The sequence below is a fragment of the Myotis davidii genome, unplaced genomic scaffold, assembly GCF_000327345.1.
Source record: "Myotis davidii unplaced genomic scaffold, ASM32734v1 scaffold319, whole genome shotgun sequence".
In the NCBI taxonomy this organism is placed as follows: Eukaryota; Metazoa; Chordata; class Mammalia; order Chiroptera; family Vespertilionidae; genus Myotis; species Myotis davidii.
Window position 1 is genome coordinate 1270152 of NW_006290675.1, and position 16950 is coordinate 1287101.

The following is a 16950-nucleotide window of genomic DNA, read 5'->3' on the forward strand; positions in this document are numbered from 1 at the left end:
TTGTTGTTTAATGGAACTAAATAAAGAATATGTTTTTCTCTTCCTTCTCTTCTCACTTCCCCAACCCCTCGCCATTTATCAGTACCCCCATCTTTCCTTCTTACTTTATCTTGATTTAACTCTAGAGTACTTTCAATTGCCTTAAATAAGCAAAATGAACTAGTAGGGCTTATCATCTGTCCATTTATCCATTATCCATCCATCCACCTATACATTTATAAGGAAGTAATTTAATCTATTTGTAGATTTAAAATTTCTATAAAATCTATTTTTACTTATAAATATTTAGAGAAAAAACACATCTATATGTATATTTAATCTCAGTTGTTTCTGTAGTTATATTTTTAAAATAATATGTTTATACTATATCTCATTTAAAGAATATATCTCATTTCCCTTATAGGCTAGTGAATACCAGGCCTTCACATTCTGTATGAAGGTTTTGAATGAGTAGTAGAGGATTTTAAATATATTTTTATTTAATCTCCATTTTCAACCGTCCAGCAATGCCTCTCCTCCAACCTGTGTGCCTCAGATCTTGAGCCTCCGTGAGCCTCTGTGGAGTTCTACCTCCCTCATAAACTCCTTCTCTCCTGCCTTTGGGCTGTGGCTTCACTACTATTCATGTTCTTCCATGAGTTTTCTATTTTCCCCCCGAATATGGGCAAGTTGATTTATTCTTTTATTTAAATTTAATTATTTCTTACCATTATATTTTAAGTTTCTGCAAGGAGGAGAAAACTCACAAGCAGCCAGCTAACCATCTTTAACTAGAGGCAACTCTGCTCTAGATTATTATCAGAAGCAAAATGCATGTTTGCTGATAGAGCAAATCAAAGTTGGGTTCAAACACTCATTCTATCATATTTAGTAATCATGATATTTGGGAAATCATTTTGCCTGTTCTGGCCTTAATAATTTTAAAATAAGATTAAATGTGTTTTTTAAGGATATGAGAATTAGAGAAAATACAGTGAATTCAATAAAGCTAGATATTATTATTTTAATAATTTTTGTTAAATAATTGTGTGAAAATGCAGTAAAATTTACATTTAGAATATTTCAGTCCCTTGTGTTAAATGATATTTATTCAGGGATATATCTGTGTTGGTAAAATAGCACATACATCTTTGAAAAAGAGTTATGATTTCAGATATTATCATCTTTACTGATAATTTAAACCAAAAGATCAAATATCTTGCCAGAGGTTTTATCTTAAATAATATTTCAGTATTATACACTCTTCAGTTGGATCATCTTACTAGCCAAGAAATTTTTGAGGAAACATTATAAATTTTCCATATATCACAGGTAGTTCTTTTAAAAATATATATTTTTATTGATTTCAGAGAGGAAGGGAGAGAGAGAGAGAGAGAGAGAGAGAGAGAAACATCCATGATGAGATAGAATCGTTGATCGGCTACCTCCTGCATGCCCCCTGCTGGTGATTGAGCGTGCAACTCGGGCATGTGCCCTTGACCTGAATGGAACCCAGGACCCTTCAGTCCCCAGGCCGACGCTCTATCCACTGAGCCAAACTGGCTAGGGCCACAGATAGTTTTTGTCATATTAATTAAAATGGTATTCCACAATATTAAGTTTCAAAATTTATTAACTCAAAATATAAATGTAAGTACAAGAATATCCTATATGTAGTTTATTTTATTTTAGGATATTTCTTTGAGACTAAGTTCTTCACAAGAATTGAAAAATATTTAACATAACTGTTGCTTTTTTGTTTACATTTCTAAGTTGCTACTGTTCATTTATCTTAAATTACAATGAAAAGTGGTCATTATAAATGTATTTTTATAGTATGCCTTTTGAGAATTGGATAATTGATTAAATAATCAGTTTATGAGTGACTTATATATATGCATTTCCCCCTAAAATTCCACTTATAAAGGCTAGATATTATATTTTAATGTTGACATATTTTTTTGTTTCTTCACTTTTTGTTTCTTCTATTAGTACCTAGCATAAGTATTTGCATTTTAATTCTGAAATATGATCATTAATGTTTGTGTTTTCTAGGTATAGCTTATTTGAGTGGAATGTGTAGTGAAAAGAGGAAATGTATTATTGCTGAAGACAATGGTCTAAATCTTGCATTTACAATTGCTCATGAAATGGGTCACAAGTAAGTAAAAATTCTGGCTGTGGTAGCAGAACTTTACAATTTGAGCTTTTGAGTTACTTGCATACATTTTTCTTTGTTTTTTTAATCCTCACCTGAGGATACGTTTTTATTGATTTTAGAGAGAGAGGAAGGGAGAGAGAGAACATCGATGTGAGAGTGATACACCAATCGGTTGCTTCCTGTACGCACCAACTGGGTATCTAACCCACAACCTGGGTATGTGCTCTAATGGGAAATTGAGCCACCTGGCCAGGGAGCATATGTGGTTTTTTTTCCTTTGGGCTCAAGCTTTTAAAAAATCAGGGAAACAAGAAGAGGTGGAGAAGACCTTCTAAATTTAGAAAGTGTCTTCTGAATATTGTAACCATTCCTGAGAGGTTGAATAACATTTTATTACATTATTAAAATGCTCATAAGAATAGTAATTACATGGCATATGATTGATTTCACTACACATTTTCAAATGAAATAAACATTGCAATAATCATGGCACTACAAAGCTGTGTATTATTTAAAAATCTAAGTAAAATACTTTGAAGAAGTTTAATACTTTTAGTCTATAATGGTACCAATGTTTATTATTGTCCGACACAGAGTAAAGGAATTAATCTTCATGGTTTAGGGATAATGCATTTGAAAGAGAATTAAACTGGATACATAATTAACATGTAACAACATTAACTATGTCCCAGGCAGAATCTAAGCACTGGACATCAATTAGTTTATTTAAAACGAATAAAAAGAAAGCATCTCATTTTACAGATAATATTAATAATAGCAATAAATAATTATTAATAGTAACACTTATATAGCACTTACTATGTGCCAGGCACATTTCTATGTGCCCTAGGGAAGTTAATTTACCTTTTCAAAGTTACAAAAACAGTAAGTGTTGAAGGAAGGATTTGAACTCAAGTCATCTAACGCAGGCCATACTATTGTGAATTTCTTTGTTATCTGTTTGCTACTTTTGGGCCCTAAATCACTCATCAGTAAAATGGGGATAACATCTGTGTCATGAGGTCTATGCACATATTTACAGGCAGTATATTCAGTATACAGAGTGAAAGTTGATTGTTGGCTTTCCTACACGGTCACAGCATCAGCAGTACAAATGAAAAGTATTTTAATTGGACTCAGATTTAGTGAGGTCCTTCTCAGGGAGGTAGGTGATCATTATGGCGGCTTATTCGGTCAAAGACATATTTAGTTTGGCTGATGGTGTTTATAAAAGTGAAACAGTTGCCAGCATTAAAAAGTATAAATTTGACATAAAAAAATTGAAATTCCAGACTTGGCAACCCTAGACCCACAGTCCCATATGGCAACCATTCCTTGGAGCTGAGTAGCGTCTGTACCCGGCAGACCGGGCCCATCTTTCCTAGCTCATCGCAGGCTACAGCACTCTCCTATCAGATGTCCAGCTCACTTCATTTTCATCATGTGCCTGGACTATGTAGACAAGGGAGTGAAGTTATGTTTGATTGATGTAAGAAAGCTTAGAAGACAACTTATATAGGATATAAGTGTTTGATTTTAAGAAAACAAACCCCACCTTTTTAATCAGGTAAATGAAGTATAGGAAAATAATCAAGACATAATTATACAGCTCAGTGAACTATCAAAAATTGAACATACCTGTGTGCTTATAACCTAGTCCAAGACATTGTCAATGGTGATCAATTTTTGATGTGACTATTTAAATGTGTAGATATGCTTTGAGTGTTCAGTTGAGTGCTCTAGAATGCAAGTTTGTTATTCAGAAAAGAAAAAAAAGGAGATAGACTTTAATATGCAATGCAATAACCTCATTTAGTATTGCGTCCCACATATGATAGGATTTAGAATTTTAATTCCAAAACAGTTTTTATAATTTAAAGATATTTTAGTTTAATCGTACCAAGAAAAACCATGTGCATCATTAGAATGTAAATACTGAGAATAATGTTTAAAGGCAAGAAAAAAGGTATCATTAAAAAATTTTAAGGCAATAAATGCAAATGAATCATAAATATAATTCTTATATATTAAAGGCATGTTTCTGAATAATTATAATTTTCACTATTAAGCCAGGCATTAACAGCTTGATATACAAGCAATCTGAATACATTTTTATACCACAGATGTTAAATGATTTTGTCAAGTACCCTGAATAGTAGGTTTACTTTCAAAAGTTATTTTACTTTTTAAAAACAGATATGTAAAATTACTTTATTCACTCGCTGTTGTATTCTTAAATGTATTAAAGGAACCAGCCACAACACATGTTACTTTATTAACATGTAAGGCTTGGTCAAGAACCTACAGCTACTTAAACACAAAACTAAATGATATGATTTAAGGAAAGGCCACTTCAACTTTATGTAGTAGAAACATTGCTTTATGACCAGGAACTCAGGTTGGAATGACTAAAATGGTAGTAAAATATTATTTTACTTGACTTTTATAGAACTGTACCCAAAATCAATAGAGATGTGCCAAAGGTATGTGTAATGCTTGATGGATTAAGACCAGGACATGGGATATATGTTGAGCTACTTCATTGCTAAAAGTTCTCCTTACTAGGAAGCGGGTATTTGTCTTAAAGTAGAGATTAGTGCTTTTTTAAAATATGTTTTTATTGATTTTTAGAGAGCGAGGAAGGGAGAGGGATAGAGAGATAGAAACATCAACGAGAGAGAAAGATTGATTGGCTGCCTCCTGAATGCCTGCCCCCCTCCCGGGATCAAGCCAGCAACCCAGGCATGTGCTTTGACCGAGAATTACACTCATGACATCTTGTTTCATGGGTCGACCCTCAGCCACTGAGCCACACTGGCTGGGCGAGACTAGTGCTTTCTTGATGCTAGATATTAGGAGACAATAGCAGTGAGAATAATGGTATCTTTATAAAGAAATAAGCAGGAGGGAGTTCATCTACATAAATTCAATGTAAGACATAATGCACAATGAAAGAAAAATGTGGGTGAAAGCACCGAATTCTAGCCACTAGACCACCAGGGAGGGTAAAGGGCAAAGGGGGTCAAACATATGGTGATAGAAGATTTGACTTTGGGTGGTCAGCACACAATGCAATATACAGGTCATGTATCATAGAAATGTACATTTGAAACCTGTACATGATTTACACAGAAACCTGTGTAATCTTATTAACCAACTAGAGGCCTTCCCTCTGGCATCCGGGACCTGGGCTTCCTTCCGGGCGCCAGCAGGCACCCGGGACCCAGGCTTCCCTCGCAGCCCCGGCTTCGTCTGGAAGGTCGTCTGGTCTAATTAGCATATTACACTTTTATTATTATAGATGTCACCCCAATAAATTTAATTTAAAAAGTGTTTAAAACATGGAAAAAAAGAAAGGAGAATGTTAATATATATATATATATATTTTATATATCCTCTCAAAAAGGAAAAAATATATATATATCCTCTCACATAGGAAAAGCTTCCATAGATGTTAGATCATTATATCTATGAATCCTGTGTATACACCCACACAAACATATCAATTGAGCTCTTTTGTTTTATTTTTTAAAATACATTTTTATTGATTTCAGAGAAGAAGGGAGCAGGAGAGAGATAGAAATATCAGTGATTGGAGAGAATCATTGATTGACTGCCTCCTGCTACACAACCCCTGCTGGGGATGGAGCTCACATCCTGGGCATGTGCCTTGACCACGACTCAAACCACCATCTTCTGGTTTCCTGGTTCAAAAGTGGATGCTCAACCACTGATCCATGCCGGCTGGGCGAGCTCTTTTGATTTAGAAAGATGCCAGTATTGAATATTCAAAAAACAATTTTATCTATCTTCTATCATCTATCTCTCTATCTATCATCTGTGTATCTATGTATCTATCTATCTATCTACCTACCTACTTACCTATCTATCTTCTATCATCTATTTTTGAAGAGAAAAAAGATAACTAAATACTTATGGCATTAATCAGAAAATGGGACAAATGTGGGGCTCTTTTAATTAGAGGTGTAATTAAGAGTTAATTCCTTAAGTAAAACTGTTAAATTCTTGGTTTCTTTCTTTTAGGATTTCTTTCCCTTTTTGTTTTTTGTTTTGTTATTATTTCTTCCCCTCTAGTTCCCTATATGGCTCAGAAAAATGGATCATATAATTCTGCATCCATAATTTTAAAATGGCAGAATGATTCCATTTAAACTTGTCAATTCAAGGATACCTATATAATCACACATGAAATATTTCTAAATTCATTGTTTGTTGCCTTGAATTTCATTTCTAGAAATTCCCAGAGCAACACCATATATAGCTGGGAAAATCAATATGGGAAACATCAATATGGGCCACTAAGGGGTGAGAATTTGAGTTATCAAAGAAAACAAAAAAATCCTTCTTTTACTTTTTCAAAGGAATCTTAAATAATGTCAGCAAAAATGTATCAAATTTTTCTCTTTGGAATTTATCAATTTAAAATACCTTATATGAAGTTATATTAAAAATGTAAGTTAGAATCATAGCAACAGAAGAGAAATAAGTGATTTTTGTTGTTGTGGTTAACCCTCACTTGAGAATATTTTCCGTTGATTTTCTAGACAAAGTGAAATGGAGAGGGAGAGATAGAGAGAGAAGCTTAGATTTGAGAAAGGCACATCGAGTGGTTGCCTCTTGCAAGTACCCCAGCTTGGGCAGGGGATTGAGGTGCATGCCCTTGACTGGAATGGAACTGGAGATATTTCAGTCCGTGGTCCAATGCTCTATGCATTGAACCAAACTGGCTAGGGCAGAAATAAATGATTTTTGCCAATGTTTTATGTTTCCCTTTCAAAATTATTTTTCTTTTTAAACAATAGGTTTGGGAAGTGATTATTTTTCTTGGAACCCAAAATTTCAAGAATGGAATATTTTATTTGGTATTGAGTGTTTTTATATTTATGAAATAGGAATGAGATCTTCATTGATTTACTCTGATAAGGACTAAAACTTTTTCTATAAATTAAAATATTCATGAATTTGACAGGGTTTGTTGAGTGCATACATATACACACTCACTACATTTTATGTGATCTTGATGAGCAGCAATTTGTTGGAGAAAGAAATTTTCCTTTGATTTTAAGCCACAATTTGTTATTAATATATTAATTGCAGTTAGTTGGATTATGGTGTTGGAGGAGAATGTCCCCAAGATCACCCTGAGGTTCCATGATTTACTAAAGGACTCACAAAACTCAGCAAATCAGTTTAACTCATAATTATGGTTTATTATAGCGAAAAGATGTAGATAGAAATCAGCAAAGGAAAAAGGCACGGGGCAGGGCCCAGGAGACACCTGGCACAAGCTTCTACTTGCCCTTGCCCAGTGCATTTGTACAGACAGTGCTAAACGCTCCCAGCCACAGTGTGTGAAAACATGCACAGAGGATTGCCAACCGGAGAGGCCAACCTGAGCCTGGTATCTCGGGTTTTTACGAGAGTTTGGTCATGTAGGCCTGGCTGACCACCCACAAGGCAGGCCTTCAGTCTCCATCCGCCTCAGAGGTCAAGTTGGCTCAAGTCCTCCCTTCAAGTGACATTGCTTGTATAAACTAACCACATAAACAAAGATAGTCCTACCAGGCAGGATATCCAGAAGCTTAAAGGTTACCTACCAGGGCCAAGCAAGGACCAGACCTTTCTTTGGAATGTGGAGGTTTTGGACCACCCAAACTCGTGGAGTTAACTCTTTACCGCACACTTACACAGTAATTTTGAAGTCTTAAAATATATTTGTTAGGTTGTTAAAGGCTGTCTAGCAAAAATAATGTCTCCTGCTATCAGCAGGCATTGCACTAAATACTGGGTGTCCTTATCTAATCCAATCTCATGAAAATCTTGAGCTAAGTATTGTTATTGTCTTTTTACAGATGAGGAAACTGAAGTTAATAGAGATTAATTTTTTTAGCATTTTTTGTTTGGTATGAAGGACATACTTTTTCATCAAATATATTCTTAAGATTTCCTCTTAGTTAATTTAATCTTGTTTTTTAATGTTTTTGACCAATAGATATTTTTAGTAGTCAAATCCCATATTTTCTTTTATTATTCCTTCTATAGCTTTTTTAAAAAATATATTTTATTGATTTTTTTACAGAGAGGGAGAGAGATAGTTAGAAACATCGATGAGAGAGAGAAACATCGATCAGCTGCCTCTTGCACGCCCCCTACTGGGGATGTGCCCGCAACCAAGGTACATGCCTTTGACGGGAATCGAACCTGGGACCCTTGAGTCCGCAGGCCAATGCTCTATCCACTGAGCCAAACCGGTTAGCCTTCTATAGCTTTTTGCGATTAGAAGGGCTTCTTCATTATAAAATTAGGGGAACACATTTTTGTCCAGTTGTTTTGTATTTTCTTCTCTCTCCTTTCCTTCTAGCCATTTAACATCTAGAATTTGCTATAGTGTATGTAGTGAAGTTCTTGCCATTAAATTTTATTTTCTCAGTAATTGCTCAGTAAATGACCTTGCTATTCAAAATATGGTTGTGATGTGATAAGGAACTATGCCAGAATGCAGATGCTATATTTCCGTAAAAAAGAGTTCACCTAATGGCAGCCAGGGCACAGACCACACTCAGTAACCCTATCACATGACACATTAAGTCAGTGCTGCATAGGAAGTCACATTTGATTAAAGAGTAATCTTTTAATTTTAGCGTGAAAGGTGGTCTGTTCTTGAATCATGTATTTCTGTCCTCATATATTTGTGAAGAACTTTTAGACACAAATCCTGGATGCAATCCATTGCAAATAGTAAGTTGTTCTTTTGTACAAATATTTTGTGGGTGTTTGAAATTGTTTTGTTATATAAATATATACCACATATATATGTAATATATATGTGGTATATTTTTCTTTTTTGTTCTCTATATATTATATCTATTATACATGTCATATCCTCTTTTCTTTAGGGCCACAAATATTTTAGTCCTTCTTGTGAGTTCCAACCAAAAGTAAAATAATCCTTTTAATATTGGGTAAAGTTAATTATTCATTTTAGCTAATGACTGAAGTTTTCAAATTAAGAAGTTAGAAAAATAACAACAAAAAGCAAAAGGAAGAAATCACAAAGAGTAGGAAACAATAAAAGAAAAATGCAATAAAATTGAAGACCAAAGCTAAAATTAGATCTGTTAAAATGTAAATAAAATTGACAAATATAAGATCGATAAAAAAAGTTCACAATTCAACCATATTAGAAATGAGCAAAGGAGGCATAATACAGATGACAAAGATATTGAAAAGATACTAATATACGAAATATTTTCATGGCAACAAATTAAGAACAGGGGATCCCTGGCTGATGCATCCTCCCATACACCAAAAGGTAGGGGGTTCAATTCCCTGTCAGGGTACATACCTAAGTTGAGGTTTTGAATCCCCAGTTAGGGCAAGTACAGGAGGCAACTGATCTATGTTTCTCTCTTGCATCAATGTAAATGTTTTTCCTTCCTTCCTTCCTTCCTTCCTTCCTTCCTTCCTTCCTTCCTTCCTTCCTTCCTCCCTCCCTCCCTCCCTCCCTCCCTCCCTTTTTCTCTTTTTCTCTTTTTCTCTTTCTCTCTTTCTCTCAAATTAGTTTTAAAAAAGCATATCTTTGGATGAAGAAAATATAACAACAAATATTCTCTCAAATCAGTTTTAAAAAAGAATATCTTTGGATGAAGAAAATATAACAACAAATTAAATAAAAAATTCTAAGAAAATCTGAGAACATAAAGCTCTATGATTGAAGAAATTGAATCAGCACTTTCCCAAAGAAAACACCGGATTTAGACATAGGAATCGGTTTAGAGATAAATAATACTGATATTAATCTAATTTTTCTAGAAAATGACAGAACATTCCCCAACTCATTATTTGAGGCTAGTATTAATGCAATATAGAAATTAGAAAAGGACAATTATGAGAAGAAAAATTACAGCAGTTTTTATCTGAAAATGATATAGAAATGTCAAGAAGACCTTTTTCAAGTAAAATAGCAATGTATTAATAAACAAAGGTAATATAAGGGACCAGAGTTGCCTTTTATATCAGGATAACAAATGTCACATATTTATTATTTTAAAATCTTAATCCCCACACTAAAAGATTAAAGGTAAAAACTACAGCATCTCAGTAGATACAGAAAAAGTCCAATAAAATAAAATTTACTCATATATTTACCAAAGTTAATGGGAAACATCATTCTTAATGGTGAAATTGCTTTTACAAAGTTAAGAAAAAAACAAGGGTCTCACTATACCTACTACTGTTATGTACTGGGAGCCCAAAGAAATACAGCATGACAGAAAAAATAAAAAGTGTAGGATGAGAGTGGAAGACAAAGGTGTTTTAATTTGCAAATGATATGATTGCCTACATAAAACATGATAGAATGTACAAGTAAAGTATGGAATTAATTGATGAGTTTAGTAAGATTATTGGATAGAAGATAAATATACAAAAATCAAATGTCAGTACAAAAATCCAAAATATCACTTTAAAAAGATATTATTTACTCTAGTAAATAGAAAACACAAAGTACTTAGGAATAAATCCAACAAAATATAGGAAGCTCTATTCCCTTATTGAAATGCATTAAATTATCCCTGGCTGGTATCGCTCAGTTGATTGAGCATGATCCCGTACACTGAAAGGTCATGGGTTCGATTCCTGGTCAGGGCATCTACCTAGGTTTCAGGCTCAGGCACCTCATTGATGTTTCTCTCTCTCTCTCTCTCTCTCTCTCTCTCTTTCTCTCTCCTCATTCCCTCTCCCTCTCCTTTCCTCTCTAAAATCAATAGAAGTATATTTTTAAAAAACTTAAAAAATGACTTGAGGTTCCTGGAAACTTGAGGTTCCTGGAAATTGCAATAAATATACCATCACAGCTTCTCTTATGGAAGTTGGCAAAGTATTTTCAAAATTTATATATAGATGCAAATTGCCCCAAAATAGCCAAAATATTATTGGAAAAGGAATAGATGAAGATGGAGGCAAAGACAGAGGAAGACGGGGAGGAGAATCCTCTGTGAATCTTGGACTATTATGGAGATCAAGGACTATCATGAAACTATGGTAGTTAAGACATTTCGACATTTATGCAGATATAGAGAGTTAGAGCAAAAGAATAAAATGCAGAGTGTGAATAAGGTGAGTGTTATATATGGAAATCTGAGGGCTAACCGTGGTGCCATTGCAGACCAGTAGAGGTAGTTGACTATTCAGAAATATGTGATGGTGCACCTGGTTTTCCACATGTATAATAATGAAATTAAATACCTTCTTCATATCATTCCTAAAAATCAACTTCAGGTAAAATAAAGAGTGATAAATCACAGTTAACACTTTTAAGAGGAAACATCTGAGGCTATCTTTAGGACTTCAGGGTTGAAATGATTTCTAAAACAGCACACTTTGTGTGAGTCCTGTTTTAGAAGACAGAGGAATGAGATCTGATAGAGAAGTCTGACATGGATCTCAGAATTGGTCTTGTCCAAATTTCTTATTTATGTGATGTTTCCTTTAATACGTAAGTTATATTAGATTGCATAACACACACATAGACACATACATCTATAGTATGTATAAACACGTCATAACATATTTGTTTTTATGAAAATATTTCATATTTTTAGAATGAAAATAAAACTAGAAAGGCGTGGCAAAATGAGCATTATTTGTGTAATTGGAAAACTCAAGGCAATCTGAAAAATACCTATTATAATAATAAAAATGTTTTATTGGCCTGTTACAAAACTACATAAAAATTTTTGCTTCCCAAGGCATAAACAACAGCCACTTGAAAACTCTTAAGAAAGAAAATACAATAAATGTATATTAACGATAGCAAAAAATAAAATAAAAATTTAAAAGATAAAATACCTAGGAATATACTTACAGAGGAATGTACAAAACTTATAAAAAGAAGAATTTATAACTACACAGAGAGTCATAAAAGTGGTTTAAATAAATGGAAAGACATTTCCTGGTTTGGAATAGGAACAGTCAATATTATAAAATGACAATTATCTATATATAAATGTAATGTGATCTGCCCCAAAATGCAAATAGAATTTTCATTTCTTTTTTTATTAGACTTACTGATTATAGAGTCCATATGTAAAAATCAACATAAGAAATTCCTTATAAAAAAAAAAAAGAAATGGTGGGAGGAGAAGAGTGAGTGTTATCAGATACTACCTTCCATAGTACACAAAGCAGTTTGTGCTTACGCTTGAATATGCAAGGAAGCCAATAGAAGAGTAAAAAGAATTCCATTCATAAGCAGGAAGTGCCGTGGACATGCAGGATACACTAAAGCCGCACCTATGATCATTAGTGGAGGAAATGAATCAGTAACAAAAGTCATAGGAATTTGATTCTGTACCTTAGACATTACATCAGAACACACCAAAATGATTCTGTACATTGAGATATTTTGTTTTGTTGGCTTTTTTCTTTCTTTTTTAGTCTAATAGGGAATGTCTATTCTCGATATGAAATCTATAAACATTTAAGGACAAGTCATAAATTTAACAACTCAAAATTAAATAATCAGGAAAAATACAATAACCAGAAGATACACCACTAGCAGTGAAAGTATTTGCAACATATGACAAAGTAATATTTTCCTTAATATAAAAAGAGCTCTTACAAATCAATATACAAATGACCAAAGTCCCATTTGAAAAATGGCAAAGAATATAAACCACACAACTCATAGAGATGTATCCAGGGCTTATATAAAATAATTTTAGCATCATTCATAGAGTGCCAGTTCAGACCACAAAGCAATTCTACTTTCACCTCTCAGATTACATAAATCTGTACAGATGAATCCATCCTTACTCCCGCTATAAGGACCATTTGCTTCCCTTGGCAAGAAAACTTCCTGCTCTTTCCCCTCATTTTTTTACTCTTCCTTAGATCGTTTTTCCAGCGAAGTGCTCCATGGGTAGGCGAAATCCCTTAATGTGTGCTGTTAGAGGTCCTATGTCGTTTCTGTTTCTAATCTTTTCACAGATGCTGCTTTACGTTATTTGTGTGGTTGGTTATTTGATGTCTGATCGGATTGTGCTTCCTGAGGACAGAGGCTGTGTCTTGTTTGTGTTGTGCGTTGTTGTTGTCATTTAGCATTGTATCTCTAACACCTTTCATATGTGCCCAATAAATAGCTGTTAAGTGATGTTTTGATAATAGTGTAAAGTGAATGAAAAGTGTTGGAATGTGTGGGAAAACATATTACATTTTTGAGAGGAGTATAAAGTGGGGCACTATTTTTGGAGGCCATCTGGCAATAGTTATCCAAATTTAAATAGAGGCCTGGTTTTGACTAGTTTCAGCTCATTTTGCCAGCTTGAGTATAGCACATTTTAAATTATAACTTAATTGATATTTGTGTTTCTTTGTTTACTAGAGTGATTAGACATCTCATCTTTTTCTGATTTGCTAAATTTAGCCCCATTATGTAAAAATAACCAATAATTATAAGGACTTAAAAATGGTCACTATTTTACATTATTAAAACTTTATTTTCAGATCATTTAGTATCTGATGGCTCACAACTTTCTTTTCCTAACTATAAAAAGTGCCCTTTTAAAATATGTCATATTCTTGAAATAATTCATTCTATGGGCATAAAGTTGTGGACAGAATTGTTTGTCTTGAAATCAATACATGACATGGTTTTGTAATTTGACATTAGCACATTTATAAGAATTTATACTTGTAACGGTGTCTGGAAAATGAAAAAGCTCTAGCACAGCGGTTCTCAACCTGTGGGTCGCGACCCCTTTTGGGGGGTCGAACGACCGTTTCACAGGGGCCGCCCAAGACCATCGGAAAATACATATATAATTACATATTGTTTTTGTGATTAATCACTATGCGTTAATTATGTTCAATTTGTGACAATGAAATTGGGGGTCACCACAACATGAGGAACTGTATTAAAGGGTCGCGGCATTAGGAAGGTTGAGAACCACTGCTCTAGCAGATTTCTGTATTTTTAAAAATGAAAAGAAACTGCGTTAAACATACACAATTTATTCACTGAGAATCTCATATGATAATTAGATTGCCTACTTTTTAGAGATGTTGAGTGGAGAAAATTTTATACGTTAGGGGAAATCTCTTAACAAAGCATGTCATAACAACATACAGCATTTTTTGATATGAGCAAAACACGTGTTTTAGGGTTTTATTTTGCTTTTTGAACTGGGGGGAATATGCATTATTAATATATATATTATTAAACTTTAGCACAGGGACATGGCTTTTCCACTAAATTGGCAATTCAGGAGTTGTTGTTTTTTAAACGGAGAGGCTAATGAGGTAATAAATATGCAAAGTTAGCTCCTTGAAGGCAATATATATTTGGGACACCTGCTAAAGTTTTATGCCAGAGTACCAAGAATATATATGGCCCGGCCGGTGTGGTTCAGTGGTTGAGTGTCGACCTATGAACTAAGAGGTCATGGTTTGATTCCTAGTCAGTACACATGCCTGGGTTATGGGCTCGATCGATTGTGGGAGGCAGCTGATCAATGATTCTCTCTCGTCATTAATTTCTATCTCTCTCTCCCTCTCCCTCCCTCTCTGAAATCAATAAAAATATACTAAAGAATATATGTCTATGACTAATAAGCCTTTGAAATCAATGAGATTTACTCATGTACTCTGCAGGATACTGTGCCAAGGATAGAACCAAGGGCTAGGTTATAAGTTTGCATCTTTAGACACCTGCATTTCTGTGATTGGCACCAATAATGTTACCATTTCTTTAGTTGAGACATCTGAAACATGTTTAACTCTTTCTTCCCCTAATTCTTTCCATAATCAGTTGCCACATTCTCTTCACTCTTCATCTGAAATAGCTATCTCATCTATCCATTCCTTCTCCTGTCATTGCTCCAGGTTTGGACTATTGCAGTATCTACCTCACTGGTCTCCTTGCCTTGCATGTCATCTTTCTGATCTATCTCACACATTCGTGGTCCTCCTGGTCCTCATCTTCAGTTTAGAAATCCTTATTGCCCTTTACTATCTAATGAATGAATTCCAAATTCCTTACCCTTAGGCTCTTAACTTTTATAGAGTGGTCCCAGTCTACCTTTCTGACTTTGTAACCCACTTCTCTATTTCATGAATGGAAACAGTCCATAATTTTCAAATTTTTTGTCTTCATTAATGCGTTTGCTTATCCCAACTCCAGGCCCTTCTTTCAGTTCTACTCACATTAACAACCAACATAAATGCTGTCACTCTCGGGAACTTAGAACTGAAAGTTCGGCTGGAAATATATTTTCTTTTTAAATTTGCACTGTTTATTATAAATATCACTCACCACTTAGTTTGTAATATGTACTGATTTATACTGCTATCTTCACACACACACACACACACACACACACACACACTCTCCCACACACCCTACTAGATAGCAATCTCTCTGAAAACAGGATTTCTGTCTAATACATTTTTTCTCGGCATGAAATTGAGTGCATTGTACATTATAGACACTAAAACATTTGTTGTGTGAATGAATGAACATTTGCTGTACAAAATATTTATCTTTTGGACAATCATCTGGAGATACAGAGTAGAAGGTAATTGAATTCTAGAAGAAGAGAAGAGGAATTTGTTTGTCAAAGAATGCAATTGCCTGACTGAGTAAAAGAAAACATGACTATACAAATAACTATGGTTAAATATTTTTCCTTTTTGGTACATGCTATTTGGAATTCCAATATAAAATAAGCTGTGGAAATAAAATAGTTAAACTACGTATTGGTTATTATAAGTCTACTTTGAAGTCTGGTTGCAAGGTCCTATCCAATTAATTCATGTAAGTCCTGACATCATGGGTTTTGAAGGGCCAAATCCAGCAGTTTTAGCAATAGGACCGTTGAATCTAAAATTCTGCTAATTCAATAAGAAGCTAGCATATGCCCTAGGAGGCATCCTGCCAAACATAAATTTGGCTCGTCTCAGCTTGCTGAAGGAGTACTTTTTAGAAGAGAATAAAATATTTGCCTTTTATTTTGCATTGATATGCATCAATAGATCTACTAGAAGATATATTCTGAATGGAGAGTAGACAGACCATGAGAAGTAAATAAGAAATGAGGATAAAGGCAATGCCTCCTCATCTAGGATTATTAGGATTATTAGGAAAATAGGAAATAATAACAGATTGCTGTAAGTAAATGGAGAGTAGACAGACCGTAAGAAGTAAATAAGAAATGAGGATAAAGGCCATGCCTCCTCATCTAGGATTATTAGGGTGGGAAAATAGGAAATAATAACAGATTGCTGTAAGTAAATAAAAATAAATATACTCTTACCTCTGGAAATCCATTGCTCCTTAAAATGTTCAAAATTACTTATTCTGTTATAATGCTCCTTAACCTACTGAAATGGGGAATGGCTACATGTAAATTTCCTGCCCCCACATCTTACTCTTAGAATTCCGTATGGCAGAAGTCACAAGTATCTTCTTCTAACACACATGCCTCAATTAGTGTTAGAAACTACTCATTGGGCAGATGAGAGAGAAAGTGTATTAGGGAAATGGACCTGAATTCTTGTTCCAGCTATTCACTGAATTGAATGTTAGGCAAATCCATCTGTCTAAACTAATTTTCTTCATCCCTAAAATTTGGATACATTTTCCTTTCAAGGTTCTTTATTAGATTGGTAATGCCCTAATTGCATGGCGCAGTTGTTAAGACATAATACAGGGTGAATGAATAATAAGAATAATTAGTCATATTATAATTTTTTACGAATACTTTTATGTAAAATTGAGCTTTTCAGCCTCC

The 16950-nt window shown here is 34.1% G+C and overlaps 1 protein-coding gene across 1 annotated transcript in view; it reads left to right on the forward strand.

The window, feature by feature from the left end:
• ADAMTS19 (ADAM metallopeptidase with thrombospondin type 1 motif 19) overlaps positions 1-16950 on the forward strand; it is a 199919-nt gene that overhangs the window by 82331 nt on the left and 100638 nt on the right. The window contains exon 11 of the mRNA XM_006763708.2: positions 2035-2140. Within this exon, the coding sequence (XP_006763771.2) occupies positions 2035-2140 (106 nt within the window). The remainder of the gene's footprint in view (positions 1-2034; positions 2141-16950) is intronic.